The following is a 21,577-nucleotide window of genomic DNA, read 5'->3' as shown; positions in this document are numbered from 1 at the left end:
TCATAAAATCATTTGCAAATTTTCATTTGAAGGGCATCATTTGAAAAAAACAAAATAAAATGCGCAAATCATGCCAAAACTCTTTTTTTGTTGGCCCCAAGGTCTCAATACAAAATAATCATAACAGCTTTATTGGCTTCGGATACTATGTGTAGTAATGTTTTGATCCGTTCGTTCATGCTTACATCTTTAACCACTTCCCTGATCATCCCGAGTTAACTCGGGCATAGCAGAATGTGTCAGTACATTTTGTTTTATCACGTTTTTATTCGGCAGGAAGCAAAAAACATAATCTTCTGTGATTGGAAGTTTTATTTGTGAGTTTTGATGTCTGACTGTGGGACTGCACACGTATTTTGTGCGATTGTATTGTATGATGGTTACTGAATTTTCACAGCAGTAAGAGCAACAACAAAAAAATGGCGTATTCCTTCACTGGCGTTTGAAAAGTATCATTTTGTGTTATCTTTTGTTTTAAGAACTATCACACATAAACCAATATTTAACTTATTTCATTTGCCCGAGAAAACTAGGGATAGTAAACTGATGGTAAATTAAATGTTTCTTACTCATTAAAAAAAATTCAAATTTCAACTTAGAACTTGTGTATTACGTTTTGTTTTAGTTATTTGTATTTATTAATAAAATAAAAAAAATATGATGATTTTTTGCATCTTTTTTTCTTCAAAATAATTGGTAAGAAAAGTGATTAATGATTCACAAAAATTTAAAAAAAAAAAGAAAAAGAAAAAAAAAAGGGGAAAACTTTGTTCGCAATTCTTAAGACCCTATGATGGTTGTGCCACTGGTCTGAAATAAGGAGTAGAAAAGTGTTTAGTGATTTAAAAAGTTACCGCAACGACTATCTCTTGAAAATGCTCAAAAGTTATTCATCGATTTTGGTAATATTCGCTAATGGCGAAAAATCTCGTCGATTTTTAGAATATTTAAATGATGTGCCCCTTCTAAAGACTGCATGAGGGTAGACATAAACTAAATTATAGCTTCGATTCTTGGCGAGAAAAACACCTTGCTGACCTTTGCTCCTATTGGACCCCTCCATCATTATAGAGTGGTTAAACCCCCTTTGAAAGAGAAGAGGAAACAATATTTATGGATGGGTGAAAAATCACTTGTGGTGCTTCTTGAATGTGGCGACTGCTGAACCCCTTTCGAACGAGCGAATTCGAAAAGATCTTTTTGTGCAGGGAGAGTCGCAAAGTATGTCGGAGCATCTCTTTGTCACATTTGTAATAGGGATATTTACTTTATTGCTGGCATTATGGTAAGCATTTGTATCTTTCTTATTTCACATCATTCATCAAACAAATTTAATCATCACTTAACCGCTTATCTTCTTCCCTTACCATTTATTTTGAAGGGGAAAAAATGCAAAAATCAACATATTTTTTTTATTTCATTAATAAATACAAGGAACTAAAACAAAACATAATACACAAAGTTCTAAGTTGAAATTTAAATTTTTTTTTTTACGTGCAAAATATATTTAATTTACCATCTGTTTACTATTCGAAATTATCTCTGGTAAATGAAAAAAGTTAAATATTAGTCTTTGTTTAGGTTCACATTTTCATAATCTGAAAAATCAACTGCATTACTTTCACTCGCGAAAGCCATTTTTTAAAGTCTTTTTTTTTCTATGTAAATTCATTAACCATGATATATACCAGGGATTTCCAACTTACATGAGGCCGAGGGCCACAATTAAAAACACAAATCAAATGGCCGGCAGCAACTTCATAAAAATTTCATGTAGGACTCTTTTATGTTTGAAGGAACATTAAATATTAGTGTCAGATTTTTTCCAACTTGTTCAAAACAAAAGCATTAAATTTCAAATTAAAATAAGTAGATTTTTAAAAATATTTTACTGCATATTAAAAAATTCGGGTTACAATAACTTTAATGCGCACCCATGTATTAAACAATTAATGTGCAACAGATATCTAATTGTCAAGATATAAAACTTTAAAATGGTTGGTATTAAAACTTACATAGTAGCACACAAAATGGTCAATGACAAAATTGAGGTTTGTCTGCTGCAACCACCAGAGAATAGATATTTACTTTTTAAATTTAAAGTTTACAAATGTGTGTGTCAATATTTTCGTCCAAAATGAATGGTTTCAAAAAGTTAAATCGGAGAATTTCTTCGAGAAAATTTCTGATATACACATGCTTAATTATATGCACAAAATACAAGAAAATGATATAAAAAAGAGCAATATACACGATTATTTTAGTATTTGAATAAATATTTTCTTGGATGCAAGACCTGAGAAATAATTTTTTTTGTACCGTTCGTATGATAAATTTCACGAAAACGAAGAAATTGGGTTTTTATTAAAGAGTCAAGTATTTTAAACCCATATAGAATTTTTACGAAAATTGTCCACAAAAAAATGACAACTAATATATTTTAGTTCGTGTACCACAAAAAAAGGCTTCACGGGCCAGATGTGGCCCCCGGGCCACCAGTTGGAAACCCCTGTTGATAACAGTACTTTCTCCAATAAATATTTTTACCCCAAAAAATAGTACTTAAAAGGTGAATCTACTTTGCTTTTCAATTATTTAATACAATTACCTAACTCCAGATTTCCAACCGGCTTATGTTCTACCCACACATCACCAGAACTAGATGTTCTTCTATGACGCAGATTTGCAATAGCAATACTCTAAAAAAAAAAAAAAATTACCAATTGTTTAAAATAATAAATCGACAAATTATAAATAAAAAAAATAATTTTAGAACAAATCAACTAGCTGTATTTAGGATACTAATGAAACAAAAATTTGCTTGTACAAATTTGCTTCTTTTTTTTTTTCGAAGTTGGATAATAAATGTTTTGATTACCAAGGAAATTCTTAGTTAAATTTCATTGTCACTAAAAAAATACATTAAAATTAAAATACAAAATATTAAAACAACAATTTTAAGTTTTTTTTTAAATAAAAAAAATAATAAAATAAAATAAAAAACAGAGAGAGAGAGAGAGAGAGAGAGAAGGGAATCATAATTACACAATAAAATTTCGCCAATCATCATGCCATTCTTTTTTTTAATAACATGAAATATTTTACTTTTTAACACTACAGAGTAGTAATATTAACATAAATAGTACAGATACTGCTCGAGTATATTCATAACAATGTATTTTGTTATTGTGAATTGATAAAAATCTATTTTTGAGAAGCAAATTCACTCCTTGTCTAAAAGCTACATTCCTGAATTTACAAAACATGATATTCATGGCTAATAAAATTCTACATATCATAGTTTTAAAAAAAAATTTTATAAACTAATAAAACAATGAAAAAAAATTGAGAAGAAATCTCAAGAAAAATAAACACATACCCTTTGTGATGAACTTGGAGGTTTATTCTCTTTTGCAAATAGAGAATCAAACTCATTTTTTGAAACTGGGATGATTTCCTCTCTGGAACGATGAGAGCGCACTTTCTTGGCAGCATTACCTAAATCTGAAAAATTAGAACCAAATGAAATTGATGACTTTTAAACTAGAGAGGCATCTAAAATATTTGCAATCAATATTATTGCATGATATTATATAATTGTATTTCTGAAAGATAAAAGTGTTTGCTCGGTCAGAAAGTTATTGTTAACCGAACAGCAATATTAGAGCAAAGTCTGTTTTAAGTACCCCAGAAAGAATTCATACCATTAACAGAATACAGATTGATTACTGAGAACCATGTGGCAGAATTTTTTCAGACTTTCTGCAACAAACTGCTAAAGTACCAATATCTTNTTTTTTTTCTTTTCTCCAAGCTTTGGACATGTACCTAGGTCATTATGGACCCTTTACCATATAGCCCAAAGCTTGGCTACTGGTCCGGCTCCACTCCAGCCTAGGAACGAGCCCAGTCAGCAAGAATTTATTAAGAATTTAGATCTGTACAAAGTCACAATATTTTTAAAGAATACAAAGATTAAATATGATACAAGTTAATAACACATAATAACAAAATAAAGAAAGAAGTATAAAAAGAAAAACAAAAAACGGACTGGAACATCTGCTCCTGAACCCCAGGTCAAGAAAACTGAGATGGTCACAGTAGGCCTTGACCCTCTATGGGCTGTCGCGCCACTGAGTATAATTTAATTTATTGATTATAAGCTCGTGCAAAGCAAGTAATTATTAAAAAAATACAGTGCGTCTTGTAATTTGGTCTATTTATTACAATATACCAATATAATGTTTGATATAATAAATATTCTATGTTTATACAATATATANAGTATAATTTAGTTGATTGATTTTAAACTCGTGCAAAGCAAGTAATTATTAAAAAAATACAGTGCGTCTTGTAATTTGGTCTATTTATTACAATATACCAAATATAATGCTTGATATAATAAATATTCTATTTTTATACAATATATAGTCTAATTTATCCTTTTGTCAAATATATATTATCTATCGTCTAATTTAACCAATTAATACATGAACGTAAACAAGTACAAACCGGTTTCAGTACCGTAAAAACAATAATGCTGTATAGTATCACCTGATTATTATGATTCTACATAGAATCCTGTAGTGTGTTCAATGATATGGCCAAGGACTGTAGTTATTTTATAATAATTATTTTAAAATTAATGCATAATTTCTTTAAGCAGATATGAAATGTTAGAGAAATTATTATTTTTTAAAGAAGTTATTATTTTTTTTAAACGCGAGATATGTTTTCAAAAATTTTTATCCAGTATTGAATTTGAAATCAATGAGGGAAATTGATAGTTCTTTATAACGACATGCTGTCAAGCATTAAAATAATGCATTTCGTAAAACTATAAAACGTTAATTGAAACAAATTTGAAGGAATGTATTTTAAATATATAAATGTGTAATAAATATATAAATGTGTAATAAATATATAAATGTGATTAAATGCATAAAATGTGCATACAAACCCTAGCAAATAATTTTATCGTAAAAATGGATAACACCGAATATAATTTTATCGTTTAATAATACAGTCAAACCCCGCTATAGTGAACACGGCTTATAGTGAACTCCCGGATATAGTGAACGAAATGCTCGGTCCTGTGCCTTGCTATACACGTATAATGTCATTATTAGTGGATATAGTGAACCAAAAAAGTGAGGAAGTTGGATATAATGAACTTTTTTCTATCTTACACTGATTTCCCCCCTATTTTCTTTGTAATAATTTTGAAATTTCTACTTCAAAATAAATAGATATACCGATTTTTAAAACCATCTATAGAAACTACTTTTATGTGCTCGAATGACAGGTTAGACAGGTTTAAAAACCGGAATAACAGAAATTCGGGAAAAATTATCTGGGAGTCGGGAAGTGTTTCCATATCTGATGTTGAGAATTGCTCATCAACTAAAGATTACTAATTTTTATTTGTACGCAAGACGAAGAGGGATGAAAAATAACACATTTTTTGCTACTACATAATATTTTTCAGTCATTTATATGAATATAATGTAATAAAAGGGAGCAGTTTGGGAACTATTAGTGAAATTGCCTGCGTAACGGATATAGTGAACCGAAATTTCGGCCCCTTGAAGGTTCACTATAGCGGGGTTTGACTGTATCATGAAAATTTGTTTTAAGAAGAAAAAAAGAAGAAAAAAACATCGATTCTTCCCAGTTTCTATACGAAAGTGTTTTAAAATTGCGATTCAAGAAGAATTATTAAAAATTAATCATTTCAATTTTTAACACTTAATATTTCAAGAGAGTGTTATCATTAATAATAAAAATTAGTAACTTCTTTAGCAAACTTTAAGGTGAATGATTCTTCCCCTCTAAAAGTTGATTTTTGATCGATTTGGAAAAATCTAAATTAAATTGTCAAGAACAACAGAAAGATTAAATACTAGATTAAATATTGATGAACGAATATTAGATAGAAAAAAAAAGAGATAAATCCGGTGCATAAAAACAGAATTTTTTTCCACCTACTTTTAAAAACATGTTTCTGAGATGCTGGCATTTAAAGTTTTAAATTATACTCACACTACCTTTATATCAGTACTATTCTAAACAGCATAACAGAGCAATTCGGTCTATCTTGAATAAATTTACTTTCAAGACAAGGTAATATTAAAAAAAAGAAGATTCTTTTTTCAATGTTTACACTCCCTCGCCATATTATTAGACTAACTGTAAGATTCTATGTAAAATTATAATTATCAGGTGATACTAATACAGCTGTATTGTTTCTACTTGGATGAAACCAGTTTGCATTTGTTTACGTTTCTCTATCAATGGGTCAACATTATGCAATACGCTGAAAATAAATACAAATAGGAAGTCTATAAAAAATATCTTGAATAAACACCCATTACATGTATGTTAAAAGTATTGACTCGTGTAAATCATGTCATTGTTAAAACACGACAGTGCGTCTATTAATTTGATCTAATTATTATAATATACTAATATAATGCTTGATGTAATAAATATTCTATGTTGATATAATATATCGTCTAATTTATCCAACCGTCAAATTTATATTATCTATCATCTCATTTAACCCATTGATAGTTGAACGGTTTTTTCCAATGAGCTGCACAATCGATCTTGCCGATGAGCAGACCTAGTGTTTTCTCTTGAGGTGGTATCCACTCTTTCAGGACCACCACAATGGGTGTGATACCGTTAGTCATGTTAATTTAGACGTCTAGTTTCTAACACACTAGATGGCAGCACCGAGACTCTATTTGGATGCTAAAGTGCACTAGGAATTTAATTTTGCCGGAAATGCCAAGAGCCAATAAGGCACTCCAGGGATCTTTTCCAATGCCGCATAATCATACGACCGAGGATTTTCTGTGTAAACAAGTGAAAAACCGGTTGTCACATAAAAGCAATAAAGCTGTATAGTATCACCTGATAAGTAAGATTTTACATAGAATCTTAGAGTGCGTCCAATAATTCGACCAGGGGGCTGTGTATATAATTAAAATTATTTTGTGCATTTTAGGTATTCTATGAGAAAACAGTCGTATTGGAAGCAGAGAAAAATTCCGTATGTCAAGCCAATTCCTTTTATTGGATCTCTTTACGAAAACATGATTACAGTAAGACATTTATACTTTTTTATACACGATTCAAATAAAATATTTCGTAGAATTTTTCTTGAAGAAAAACATTTTTGGCGACTTCAAAATCAACTATTTTTGTTCCGCATGAAACTGTGGGTAGAGTCGCATCGACAATATCAACCTTCATCGATTAAAAGGTACCCCAACACAGAGCATACCTTATATACTAGTGAGTTGGAATTGTATTGCTGTAGTGGTAAGCACACTACAGTACTCCCCCACCAGAATTATAGCTGTGATAGAATTCGATGAACGGATAGCTGATTCATTGCTGTTTTGTGAGAAGCCGGGAGAACTGTATTAAGATCACCGCACTTTTGAGTGCTGATCATGAGAGCTGTATTAGGTTCACGCTCTTGTGTTGTCTCTAGCAGTCGAGAGTATACTGTGCTCGTTGTGTGTGATCGTGATTGAGTAGCAACAGCGCAAGGAGGTGGATAATGTCGCAGTCACAGGTAGCAAGTCAGTTGTTCATAATGTGAATCATACATCGAAGTATGCGTGTTTTAAATTCGAAGTGGGCGCTACTGTCGAGATAGGCATGTTCACATCACGTCTGAAGGTCATCAGTGTGTGGAGAGTAGATATCAACAATGTCAACCTTCATCTATGAAAAAATACGCCCTACATAGATCTTGACTTTTAATAGGTGGTGGACCAGAGTCACTCCTTCATCCGTAATTCACGGTATGAGGCTGGGACTATTGGCATAGGCATAAAAGATCAGAATGTTGGCTGTGTTATGCTCTCTCTGGTTATTTCAGTTTCCGTTTTTAAAAGCGCTATATGTTGAGCCATCTCAGCTAGATTTGGCATGTGACATTTTTGGCGGCAATCATTGGTCGATTTTATAGCGTTGCCGTTGTAGTTGTAATGAGGCTTTTTATTGTCGCCTTGTAAGAGAAATATATGTATAGATTTTTTATAAAACAAATATTTCACTATTTGAAAAAGTATTGTGGCGTAACTACCACTACAAATATTAAATACCGAATCACTAGTATATAAGACATGTTAACTCGATTATATCTTGAGGTACATTTTGATAGATGAAGGTTGACATAATTTAAGATCAAATCCCTTCAGTACAGTTCGGAGGACACATATTATGCCCCTACATCTATAAAAACTTTCCTTCATTATTTTTGAATTGTTTTAAGACAAAGTTTGACAAAATGTTCCTAAAAAAATTGGGTTTACTTTTCGATTGTTGAATGATTTATGCAAAATCTTGATAGGAAGTGGGGGTATATACTTTACGATTAATTTTCGAAAGATTATTAATGTAACTTCTGTTAAGGGTATGTGATATTTTAATTTATTTTTTATAACAAAATGGTGATTTATTATTAAATATCGAGTTTTTTAACTATAAAAACGTAATTTATGCCCTAAGTTCTTCCGATACTTGGTAGGAAATTTTATCTGGAAATGAAGCTGTCTTGAACTCTACGATTACGTGTCCTAGTAACTCCGAAATCAGTGTAGGGTATACCGGGTCTCTGAACCTTAAAAAAGCACTGATAGCGGCCTTCACTAAACCTAGTATATATTTCGGACCAAAGTGACTATGTGATTGTCAACATTCAGCAGTGGAAGTCAACGCAGTAACATATTTATTTCAATTTTCATTTCTCGTGTTACCTTTATTTGGCGTTTATTAAATTTTTTATCAATTCGTTATTTAATTTCTAATTAAAAATTATCATGGTGAATAAATTCTATTTTTTATTTTTAGCCTATAATGGAATTGGAATTGAAGAGACATTTTGCCCTGGGTTCTGTTTATGGGTAAAATCTTTTTTTCGTTATTCACATTCTCTTCATTACGAAGCAATTGATTTCTTTCTACTACCTGGCCATGTTATTAAACACATTAATATTGTTTTAAATAAAAAGAAATATATAATTTCTGAGTGCTGTATTTCATTTGATATTTATGATATTAAGTAACTCTGTTGAATTTGAAGTGAAAATTTGCTTTAATTATTTAGAGGTATATTGTTTAAAAAAAAGGTGACATGGTTGCTAGATTTTGAAATACTTTTTTTTGGCATTTCTGATTTCGACCTTTTTTACTTGCTTATTACTGTGCAGCATCATACGTTAGTGTTAGCATATTGTTCGAGAATAAGTACATTTCACAAATTATCATTTAGGTTTAAATTTAGATGTCGGTATTATAGTGCTAACAACGTAAGAAGGTGTTTTAGAACGATTTTTTTTTTCAAATGACAATTCTTACATTTTGAAATGACAGGTCTCCACATGACAATTCTTCTTTTAAACACAAATAATAAATCGGGTGGCAAATACACGTATCAATGGGTTAATATTGTAATGCAATACGCTAAATATAAATACAAATAGGAAGTATTTAAAAAATCTCTTGAATAAAAACCCATTACTTGTATGTTTAATTATAAAAGTATTGCCTATAAACTCGTGCAAAACATGTCATTATCAAAACACTACAAGTGCGTCTCATCATTTGGTCTCATTATTATAATATACCATTATAATACCAGGTGTAATAAATATTCTATAATATCGTCTCATTTATCCATTCGTCTAATTTATATTATATATCGTCTCTTTTAACCAACTGATAGACTAACGTAAAGAAGTGCAAACAGTCACATAAGAGCAATAAAGCTGTATAGTATGACCTGATAATTAAGATTTTACATCGAATAATATGGCCAGGGACTGTAGTCTTCGTCAGATGAGGAGAGTTTTTTTCATAGTTTAGTGTTTCATTTTTTTTTTGATATGCATATAACTTTATTTCAAAAGATCGCTCAAAAAATGGTAATATTCAATGATTTTTCATATATTGTTTTTATTAAACCTTCAATGATATTATTTTTCAGACATTATGAGGCAAATCGGCCTCTCATTTCAATCGCCGATCCTCAACTATTGCGGGACATTTTCGTCAAAGACTTTGTACACTTCGTCAACCGAAGAGTAAGTTTCATTTTGTTTTGACTGAAATGCTCATTCACAAAGCCTCTCCTATAACCTTTTTTCGAAAAGCAAATCACAATGAAAAAAATAAATAAATAAATAAGATAAAGGGGGCATTCACAATGCTGTAACAAAGCTATAAGTAATCTCTGCCTATTTCACATTTCGCAAAATAATACAAAATGTTTATAATAAAAACAGCTGTTCCATTAATATTTTCATGTCTCAATATTTTTAATATTTCATATTAGAACTTATGTCAATTTGTAGATGGCCGCCAAATAATAGTTAAAAGCTTTAAAAAATTAAGTTTTAATTATAAAATTAAACCGCAAAAAATTAAAACAAATAATCAAAAACTTTATCAACAATCAAACAATTAAATATGATAAACAAAAGCATATTGCCTCGTTTTTTCTTTTACTTAAAACACTAAACAGTTTCTTTCAAGTTGAACTTTTCGTGATACAAATGATCTGATTCTAAATAATATTAATTTTTGAAGGATTTTTGTTATAAATTTATGTTTAAAAAATTTTTATTTCGAGTTTCTAATGATGTTAATTTTTTTTTCTCAAGCCGTTTAAATCGGGTGATAAAATATCGGATAAAATGATCTCAATTCTCGAAGGAGATGAATGGAAGAAAGTTCGAAGCATCATATCCCCAACATTCTCTACTGGAAAGCTAAAAAGGGTGAGTCATTTTAAAAATATAGTCAATCTCAACATTTTTCATGCATTGGTTTTGACAAGCTATTACAGAATTCTAGTTTTTTTTCTTTTTTTTTAAAGCAAAATTATAAAAATCATTCGGCAGCACTTAAACCTTTCAAAATAAAGGGGTCGTTTTTTATTATTAGAAGAAATACTCTTATAGATACTTTTCTTTGCTAAAATCGTCTAAATTTTTTTTCTCTTATTTTTTTTTAAATCGAAATATCGAACAATTATGGGATTCATAGTTTTGAGTAAGTAATTGAAAACTACAATATTGGTCTAGGAGTTCCCTTGTCTTCTGGATTTGGGAACAAAATTACAAGGCTACGGAGTTGAACGTTAGTAGTCTTAAACCCAACAATTGGGTGTGGCTGTTCAACGACTGTTATAAAACGATTAGCTGGGAGCCGGGATGGCTCAGGGGATAGAGCGTTAGCCTTCCAATGAGGTGAACCGGATTCGAATCCCAGCGATGGCTGGTCGATATGAATTCTGCATCAGTCTAGCACCCACCACAGCGCTGACGTACAATATCCTCAGTGGTACACGGATCATGCGTTAAAGTCCGCTTGCCGTTAGGATAACCATGGGAGTTTTCGTGGTTCTCTTCTCCATTAAACGCAAATGTCGTTTAGTTTCAACAAAAATTCCTGCAAGGAAGGCAAATTTCTCCCAATACTTGATCCAGGAGTCCCCATGTCTTCTGAATTGGGTTCAAAATTACAAGGCTACAGTCGTAACCCCAATATGAGTTGACTCTTCAACTACGGTAATAAAATAAAATAAAATAAAATTGCAAAACCTTGCAAAACCTTTTGTAGTACCTGAAACGTGAGTTTTTTTACAAATTTTAATTTCTTCTTTGATCACACATCAGAATAAGAAAATTGTTCATTTACCACTGGAGTGTAATAATCAAATGTTGTTCTACGCTATTTATTAAATAATAAGGAAAATAACACGCAGCTAGCTAGCAAACATTTGTTAATCGGAAAAAACAATGAATAAATTTTTAAAAAAAGCAAGTAATTTAAATAAAAGTAACAGACGATAATTTTAATAAGGAATTTATCCAAAAATATTTCGACGTACGATGACTTTTGCGATATAAAATTTTTATTGCTTTTTTATTATTGATTTCTTGAAAATAAAGTTTAACTATGTTTTTTAAAATACTTCATACAGTTTTGTTAAGAATACATTATAGTTATTACTATTTAATACCCATTCTGAAATACTCATTTTAATTATTGTATAGTATTAATATTTATCCTAAATTTATATATATCGTAATATTAATATCTATAGTAATTGGGTACTTACACTTCATGAAGAAGACCTTTAAACACATGTGACCTATGACGTTAGCGACAGCTAATCTTTATCAGCAAAATGGCGCATTAAAGTAGAGTTCTTTACATGATTTAGAATGTTCATTAACGATAAGTCCATTAAATACAAAGCTGTATCACACATCGAATTAGCTGAAATATAATTCAGTCTTGTCTACTTCTTTTACTTATATTTATTATATGTCTATGTATTTTATCGCAACCGTGACATATTTTTGTTTTGTATACCTTCGATGCATCATTAGTTTGTTTATCTTTCACACGGAATAGTGCCTGTCTTTGTGTGAAATCTTTGCGTAAATACATACATAGTGAAAGAATAGAAATCTTTGAGAAAGAATCTTTCTGAAAGAATTTAGAAAGTGTCACTTAAGAGAATTGATATTTGACGGGGTTAGCTTAGGAGAAATAGATTGAAAAAAACAGTTGTTAACATAAACAATTGCCACGTTCTAACAACCAATCAGGATCGAGATACCTACACTATAGTTTGTCTACTGTAAGAACTCCGCCCGCCACAAAGTCTGAGGTGGTCTGGTGCTATGGAAACAAGAAAGGCGCATTTTAGAGAGGATAGCTTCACTCTGGGACTAACACAATAGACCGCAGAAATTTCCTTTCTCTCACCGACCCGAGCGGAAACCACTCCAAAACAGTGACCTCGTACCCCTACTTGAAATAGTCATACCTCGTTACCATGGTCACCGCCACTGGTCCAGACGAACGTCTGGGGGAGTTCTTATTTTGAACAAACTATATGCAGCTTACAGATATTCCATTGTACGAACAGTTTCGGTGGCCCCTGTACATATTTTCGTAACAAAACATTTTTCCGATTTATTTAAAAAGCTCTTTGATATATTCCTGGGCCACATCTTTGATCGACTGTTTTTTTTTTCCATTTCTTTTTTTTTTTTTTGCAATGAAGGCATGTTTTTAAAAAATAGTTTGATTTGTAAATTACAATCGTGCTAAAAACCTCAATATTTTTACATTATCCTTTGCTTTGAGCTAAGTTTTTCGTTTTTATTATTATTATTATTATAATTATTTCTATAAAAATTCGATATAATGAAATGCATGATAATAATTGTATCTAGGGTTATTAGAGAGAGTGACTTCTTTAGAAATATTTGAAAATAGAATGCATCCAATTTACTATTTCAAACAACAGTTATTTTATGTTTTTATTTTTTAACCAACGTAGAACTGTCGACCCGTTTTCCGATATGCGACTATGAATGTTCAATGCCGAATTTTTGAAGAAACTTACAAACGTTACACGGAAAGAGAAACCACAGATGGCAACGGAAACCTTGATCCAATTATGATATGTCTGTGCGAGTGAAGAACAAAATTCGTTTAGAAGCCAGTTCGAACCTAGGTCACCTGAATGGGAGGTCACCGCAAACAACAATCCCTGAAACGGGGTACAAAAATTATCAATTCAAANCGATATGAATTCTGCATCAGTCTAGCACCCACCACAGCGCTGACGTGAAATATTCTCAGTGGTAGACGGATCATGTGTTGAAGTCCGCTTGCCGTTAGGATAACCGTGGGAGTTTTCGTGGTTCTCTTCTCCATGAAACGCAAATGTCGTTTAGTTTCAACAAAAATTCCTGCAAAGAAGGCAAATTTCTCCCAATACATGATCCAGGAGTCCCCATGTCTTCTGAATATGGTTCAAAATTACAAGGCTACAGTTGTAACCCCAATATGAGTTGACTCTTCAACTACGGTAATAAAATAAAATAAAGTAAAATAAAATAAAATAAAATAAAATAAAATAAAATAGAAACGATGTGCTGGAACTGACGTCATAGGTCACATGTGTGGGTATATTTTCATCTTCTTCTTGAAGAGCAAGTACCCAATTGTTTAATTTTATCAGAAAAAATGAAGAAGAAGAAAACCATATTCTTTAAACTGTGATTGGACGATGGCCTTGTATGTATACTGCCGGAGACTGAACATCCGCTATTTACGAAAATAAAATAGCAAGAAATCGAAGCACATTTAAAGTTTTTCCACCTCATCTCCGACAACTCGCCGAAGAGGAGAAATTGAAGCTGCATATATTTTTCGTAAATTTTCGCAAAAACTTTTACAGTACCTGAAACGTGAGTTTTTTTGTTTTTTTTTGCAAATTTTAATTTCTTCTTTGATCACACATTAGAATAAGAAAATTGTTCATTTACCACTGGAGTGTAATAATCAAATGTTCTACGCTATTTATTAAATAATAAGGAAAATAACACGCAGCTAACAAGCAGACGATTTGTTAATCGGAAAAAACAATGAATAATAATTTTTAAACAAACAAGTAATTTAAATAAAAATAACAGACGATAATTTTAATTAGGAATTTATGCAAAAATATTTCGACGTACGATGACTTTTGTGATATAAAATTTTCATTGCTTTTTTATCATTGATTTCTTGAAAATAAAATATTTCATACTTTTTTAAAATATTTCATACAGTTTTGTTAAGAATACATTATAGTTATTATTATTTAATACCCATTCTGAAATACTCATTTTAATTATTGAATAATATTAATATTTATCCTAAATTTATATATATCGTAATATTAATATCTATAGTGATTGGGTACTTACACTTCAAGAAGAAGACCTTTAAACACATGTGACGTTAGCGACAGCTAATCTTTATCAGCAAAATGGCGCATTAAAGTAGAGCTCTTTACATGATTTAGAATGTTCATTAACGATAAGTCCATTAAATACAGAACTGTATCACACATCGAATTAGCTGAAATATAATTCAGTCTCGTCTACTTCTTTTACTTATATTTATTATTTGTCTATGTATTTTATTGCAACCGTGACATATTTTTGTTTTGTATACCTTCGATGCATCTTTAGTTTGTTTATCTTTCACACGGAATCGTGCCTGTCTTTGTGTGAAGTCTCTGTGTAAATACATAGTGAAAGAAAATAGAAATCTTTGAGAAAAAATCTTTCTGAAAGAATTTAGAAAGTGTCACTTAAGAGAATTGATACTTGACGAGCTTTGCTTAGGAGAAATAGATTGGAAAAAACAGTTGCTAACATAAACAAATGCCACGTTCTAACAACCAATCAGGATCGAGATACCTACACTATAGTTTGTCTAAGCTAATAACTCCGCCCGCCACCAAGTCTGAGGCGGTCTGGTGCTATGGAAACCAGAATGGCGCATTTTAAAGAGTAAAGAGGGTAGCTTCACTCTGGGACTAACACAAGAGGCCGATTCCCTTTCAGTCGCCGACCCGAGCGGAAACCACTCCAAAACAGTGACCTCGTACCCCTACTTGAAATAGTCATATCTCGTTACCATGGTCACCGCCACTGGTCCAGACGAACGTCTGGGGGAGTTCTTATTTTGAACAAACTATATGCAGCTTACAGATATTCCATTGTACGAACAGTTTCGGTGGCCCCTGTACATATTTTCGTAATAAAAAAAATTTTCCGATTTATTTAAAAAGCTCTTTGATATATTCCTGGGCCATATCTTTGATCGAATGTTCTTTTTTCTTTTCTTTTTTTTTTTGAAATGAAGATATGTTTTTAAAAAAATAGTTTGATTTGTAAATTACAGTCGTGCTTAAAACCTCAATATTTTTACATTATTCTTTGTTTTGAGCTAAGTTTTTCGTTTTTATTATTATTATTATAATTATTTCTATAAAAATTCGATATAACGAAATGCATGATGATAATTGTATCTAGGGTTATTAGAGTGAGTGACTTCTTTAGAGATATTTGAAAATAGAACTTTGCATCCAATTTACTATTTCAAACAACAGTTATTTTATATTTTTATTTTTTAACCAACGTAGAACTGTCGACTCGTTTTCCGATATGCGACTATGAATGTTCAATGCCGAATTTTTGAAGAAACTTACAAACGTTACACGGAAAGAGAAACCACAGATGGCAACGGAACCCATGATCCACTTAGGATATGTCTGTGCGAGTGAAGAACAAAATTCGTTTAGAAGCCAGTTCGAACCTAGGTCACCTGAATGGGAGGTCACCGCAAACAACAATCCCTGAAACGGGGTACAAAAATTACCAATTCAAATGGGACAAAAAGATTATAAATGCGAATTGTGATTTATTATATTTTTTAAACTTTATGATGTGACGTTTAGGTGATGAGCATTTTTAAAGACTGTTCGAAGACTTTGATTCAAAACTTCAGAATTGCTGCTCTAAAGAATGAACCCGTCAATGCAAAAAGGTATGCATTCTTTCTTTGTTGGATTTTCCGCTTCTTATACAGTCCCTGGCCATATTATTAGATGCACTCTAAGATTCTATGTAAAATCTTAATTATCAGGTCATACTATACAGCTCACATAGAATCTTATAGTGCGTCGAATAATATGGCCAGGGACTGTATGAGGGGATGATGTCATGAAGAAATTGTATTCTATTTCTCTGTTGTTGGATTCTCTTTTAGGTTTTTTGGTGCATTTACGATGGACGTGATTGCGAGCTCCGCTTTTTCTACCAAGATCGATTCACATAATGATCCGGAAAACGAATTCGTTCAGGCAGCCAGGAGAGCTTTCACACCGAAATTCAACTGGAGATTGATCTTATTTCGTATGTTTCTTTTCAATTCTTTTTTAATCATTTATTCGGATCTAGATGGAACCTTTCATTTTTTTTCTTTCTTTTTTTTTTTGATAGTGATATCTCCGAAGATTTTGAAACTGTTGAACATCTCTTTAGCAGATCCCTCCGTCAATGGATTTTTCAGCAACGTTACTACACAGATAATAGAACAAAGGAAAAGGACAAAACAGGTAAAAAATAGAACATATTATATAAATGAATATGTTTATAGTGGTAGTTGTAGGGTGTCGAGTCAATTTCAGAGCCTGACCAGGGCAGGGGCATACGGGGTAGTTGCCCCGGGTCCCCACATCAGACGGAGCCCGGCAATCAAATAGAAAGTTTATTTTATGTTTCCTTTTTTTTAAAACAAAATATCAGTACAGTGTAAAATCCTTCAGTTTTACGAGAGCTTTTTCGTTAATCTATGGTATGAACTCAATCTATATTTTGACCATGGCTTTCCAGGGTGAAATTCAGATAAATTTTCGCAATGACGATGGACCCATTTGGCCAATCAAAAGCCTGTATTTTTACATATCACGAAATGCGATAGTTTTACAAAAATAAAGGCCTTTGATTGACTGAAGTAAGTCATTGTCATTGCAAAAATTTAGCTGTATTCCGCCCTAATGTTAACAAGGATATGAAATTTTCGCAGCTACATGACAAAGTTAAGAATCAGAAAGCTGTATTCAGGATGATAGACATAAAATTGTCAGAAAATCAATAAAATGGACAGACGATATTTCATCCAACCATTGGAGGGGGGAGCTATTTTAGGTTGTAGTCAATTTTCTTGCTATATATGTATAATGAGGTGAAAAATTTAAATACCTCCATAAAATCTTCATTACTGAATTAGTGAAACTGAGGGGGCCCCCAAAGAAGTTTTTGCCCCTAGCCCAAATTAAGCTAAGCCGGGCCCTGGTCAATATGTGGCGTACAATTCGTCGCACACAATTCATCAGGAGGCAGTTCGGCGAAAGCATAATTCGTTGCGATGACCATTCGTTGTGGGAGCAATTCGTCGTGAGCGCAATTCGTTACGGGCACAATTCGTGGGATTCCAAATTCAATGCGAACACAATTCATCGGAGACATCACTCGTCGTAGCGAAAATCTATTGAGAGCACAATTTCTTGCGATTTCGATTACATATATCTATTTGCGAAGACAAAACTCTCGCATTTTCTACGAAACCTAACTAAATATTTATTGAGTAGCCCTTCAAAAATGATGGTAGCACCTCAGAGGGTGGAGATTTGAACGGACACCACTGCTTGATTCATTGCTGTTTTGTGAGAAGATCATTGTACTTCTTGAGTGCTGGTCGTGAGAGCTGTATTAAGTTCACTGTCGTGGTGGCTCCTGTGCTTCCTTTAGCAGTCGAGTGAATACGTTGTTCAGTGTGCGTGTTCGAGACTGAGCAGCAACAGCGTGAGGAGGTGGATAATGTCGCAGTCACAGGTAGCAAGCCAAATGTTCAATGTGTACTATCCATCGTAGTATGTGTGTTCAGATCGAAATGGGCGTTACTGTCAAAATAGGCGTGTTTATATCAAAGTGGGAGTTTCTGTCAAGGTAGGCATGTTCATATCACGTCCGAGTCACCAATTTCTGGAGATCTGTGATCGACCCTTCATCTATGAAAAGGTACCCCACCATAGAATCGAATTAACATGTCCAATACTCTAGTGAATTGGAATTTTGTAGTGGTAGATACACTACAGACTTATTGTAAAGGTCTTCGACTCTTGAGAAACATTTATCTTAGATTGTGTGTTTCTTGGGAAGGACTTTTAGCCTGCCTAAACGGTTGGGAACATTATTTACCATAGTATCTCATATTTAGAGAATCTCTCAACAACAAAGTACGTTTTCACTTTGTAGCATCATATATACTCATTCATTGTCATCCTTAAAATCAGACCATTCGGATAGAAAAACGACTTTATTTTATGCATTATTTTGTGTCAATTGAAATGTTGTTTTTTTACAGAAAAGGAACGATTTCCTTCAGTTGCTGATAGATGCTGCAGAAGAAGAAAATGATGATATGGGACCGAACTATCAAAATGTTTTCACAAATGACGACTCACACAAAAGTAAATATGAATTGTCTCTACTTTTAAGAACTGCTTTTAAGTAGGCATCATTCAATGAGGCGATCCTTCCCTCAGAAGAAAGTTTTTTTTTAACGACAAGAGGGTGATTGAATCATTACAAATTTTTGCATTCGCAAATGATGTGGGCTTAACGCCTAGAACAGAAAAGTGTCTAATAAAAACATATAAAGATATCGAAAAGTAGGCAAACATTGTGGGGCTTTTATCACAGAGGGAAAATACTAAGTTTTTTTTTTCGTTGCAAAACTTTCTTTTTACCATTTTGCTTAACGTGTTCTAAATGCCTTCACAGAACAATTTAGATTTTCGTCCCCTGCAAAAATCTGCAAAGTCGTCCAGAAGATCGCAGCGCATGATGATTTGCCACCCCCCGAAAACCCTTTAGCTTGATTCTATTTTTGCTGTGAAATACGTTAGAAAATGTATTTATCTCTCTTATCTTTTAGATCTGTTTCGATGTAAGTGACACTTATTTGAACTTTAAAAATTAAAGAGTCCTCCTTCAAATAGATTACAGAGCATCCTATCTCAGCCTCGCACATCTTTAATAACGAAATCATTGTATATTAGGCGATGTTACTTCTTTTCACCATCAGATTATTAGTGTCAGATTATTTTGAAGTTTACAATACTTTTTAAACGGTAAAAAATGTTAATAGCAATGGCGACCTCACTTATATTTACTGATAGATAGGATCATCTGATAAGAACATGAAGTTAGCAGAAAGATGGTAAAAGTTCATCGAACAGGTAGGTACTTTATTTATATGCCACTAGAGCTGCACAATGGGCTATTGGAGAGGGTCTGAGAAACATCCCTGAGGATGATCCGAAGACATACCATTTTGTTCCTCTACAGAGGGGATGGCTCCCTTGGTTTGGTAGCCCGACGACCTGCACGCGAAGTCTAGCTCTTTACGGTAGAACAGTTTAACAAGAACTGATACCGGTCACTACGCAGGCTGATCAAAGTGGTCACCCACTCGCTTACTGACAATCTCCAGTGACTTACTTGGAGCTGTTGTCTTTCACAACGCGGGTAAGTGAAAGAATTCTATTTCAACAGATATTCATTTCTTGTTCTAGGTCTTACAATGAATGAGGTGATTGCGCAATGCATTATTTTCTTTTTGGCTGGTTATGACACGACTGCCTCCGCCCTCTCCTTCTCCTCCTATTTACTGGCCATCCATCAAGAAGTGCAAGAGAAGGCCCGTCAGGAAATCATCTACTTCTTAGACAATGATGTGAGTTGCTATTTTGCACATCCTAAGTCAAAATTCCATCAAAAAATAATTTTCATGACTTATGTTGGTGTCAGTGCGATTCATGATGGTCCAACATTATTTCATGATCACCATCATCCAACATTTTCCATTACGTGTTCATGGTTTTTGATATGCCAACAAACTTCTATCCAGTGAGGGAAAATGCTACTTTAATACTGTGATGGTTAACCATCAAGAGAAGTTTGACTCTCACGGACCAACAATCCACGATGATCCTTGATGGTTCCAACAATAAATACGTTTCCATGATGGTTTAGTGGGAATTCTTGTGGGTTCTCAGGAGTCAAAACAACTTTTTTTATGTTGGACCATCATATTTCAGTCTGAATTCCTAGATTGGGATTATGATCATTCCATCATTTGATTTTTAAGAGAGTATGATGGAATATCGTGATGTTTCAACATGAACATTAAACCATCAAAACAAGTTGTTGGACCATCATAAATCAGTCCTACATTGGGGCGATGGTGACAATAAAGAAAATATAATGGTTCATGATGGAATTATTGATGGTTACCATCAGGAGGTTCATCAATGAAGAACCATCAAAAATTTTGACTTGGGATGGAAAAACTTTTCGGCTGTTCATGAACTACGTATACCGATTTTTAAGACCATCTATTGAGTGGAATAAGCATTTTTTCTTGTTTACTTCTTCTATCTCAGTCTCCCATCCCTAAATTTTTTGTACGCAAGACGAAGAGTAATAAGAAATAAAAGTTAACACAATTTTTGTTTCTACATATTGTTTAATCATTTTTGTGCTTCTTTTTATGGGTCATTTATTTTCATAATGTGTCATAAAAGGGAGCAGTTCGGAAACATTAGTTAAAATCGTTTACAGTACGGATACTCCCGGTTATAGTGAATCGAAATTTCTGTCCCAATGAAGGTTTACTATAACAGGGTTTAACTGTATAATAAATGACGAACAAAAAATTGTCTGCCTCCCAATCATGACTTTTTCCGTCGCACCCCGTATTATCATTTTTTTAAAAATAATTATGATGAACCTTTCTGATGAACAAATTACTTGAAGTCTGATTCTTAATGTAGAAAAAAACCTTGGAAATGCTTCTTTACATTATTAACACCAACATTTTTTAAAAATTGAAAAAGTGTTTAAATGTCACAGTTTCCTAATTTTGCTCTATGGATGTATTGTTCTGAACTGCTAGGGAAAGCTGTTATGGTTTATATATAAATTGCTCCTTTAAAGTTACAGTGAACTCTTAATAAATTTTTTTTAAAAACTGTTGCATTGCTGTAACTTGCAGGGATTGTTTACATTTAGATAGAAAATGCTATAACATGAAAAATTTAAAATTTAAATAAGCTCCTTGCTCTAAA

The 21,577-nt window shown here is 32.5% G+C and overlaps 1 protein-coding gene across 1 annotated transcript in view; it reads left to right on the top strand.

Annotated features, from left to right (window-relative positions):
- Nucleotides 1-1,095: 1,095 nt before the first annotated feature.
- The window catches only part of LOC107437755 (cytochrome P450 3A8), a 31,976-nt gene continuing 11,494 nt past the window's right edge, over nucleotides 1,096-21,577 (top strand). Inside the window, exons 1-10 of the mRNA XM_016049854.3 lie at nucleotides 1,096-1,285; nucleotides 7,013-7,109; nucleotides 8,872-8,924; nucleotides 10,007-10,103; nucleotides 10,683-10,799; nucleotides 16,340-16,428; nucleotides 16,651-16,796; nucleotides 16,884-16,999; nucleotides 18,811-18,916; nucleotides 20,024-20,184. Of these exons, the coding sequence (XP_015905340.2) occupies nucleotides 1,224-1,285; nucleotides 7,013-7,109; nucleotides 8,872-8,924; nucleotides 10,007-10,103; nucleotides 10,683-10,799; nucleotides 16,340-16,428; nucleotides 16,651-16,796; nucleotides 16,884-16,999; nucleotides 18,811-18,916; nucleotides 20,024-20,184 (1,044 nt within the window). The 5' untranslated portion in view covers nucleotides 1,096-1,223. The remainder of the gene's footprint in view (nucleotides 1,286-7,012; nucleotides 7,110-8,871; nucleotides 8,925-10,006; nucleotides 10,104-10,682; nucleotides 10,800-16,339; nucleotides 16,429-16,650; nucleotides 16,797-16,883; nucleotides 17,000-18,810; nucleotides 18,917-20,023; nucleotides 20,185-21,577) is intronic.

This window comes from Parasteatoda tepidariorum, chromosome 8 (genome assembly GCF_043381705.1).
Source record: "Parasteatoda tepidariorum isolate YZ-2023 chromosome 8, CAS_Ptep_4.0, whole genome shotgun sequence".
NCBI classification, from domain to species: Eukaryota; Metazoa; Arthropoda; class Arachnida; order Araneae; family Theridiidae; genus Parasteatoda; species Parasteatoda tepidariorum.
Note: the sequence above shows the minus strand (reverse complement) of the source record. Positions and strands in the feature narration are given on the sequence as shown.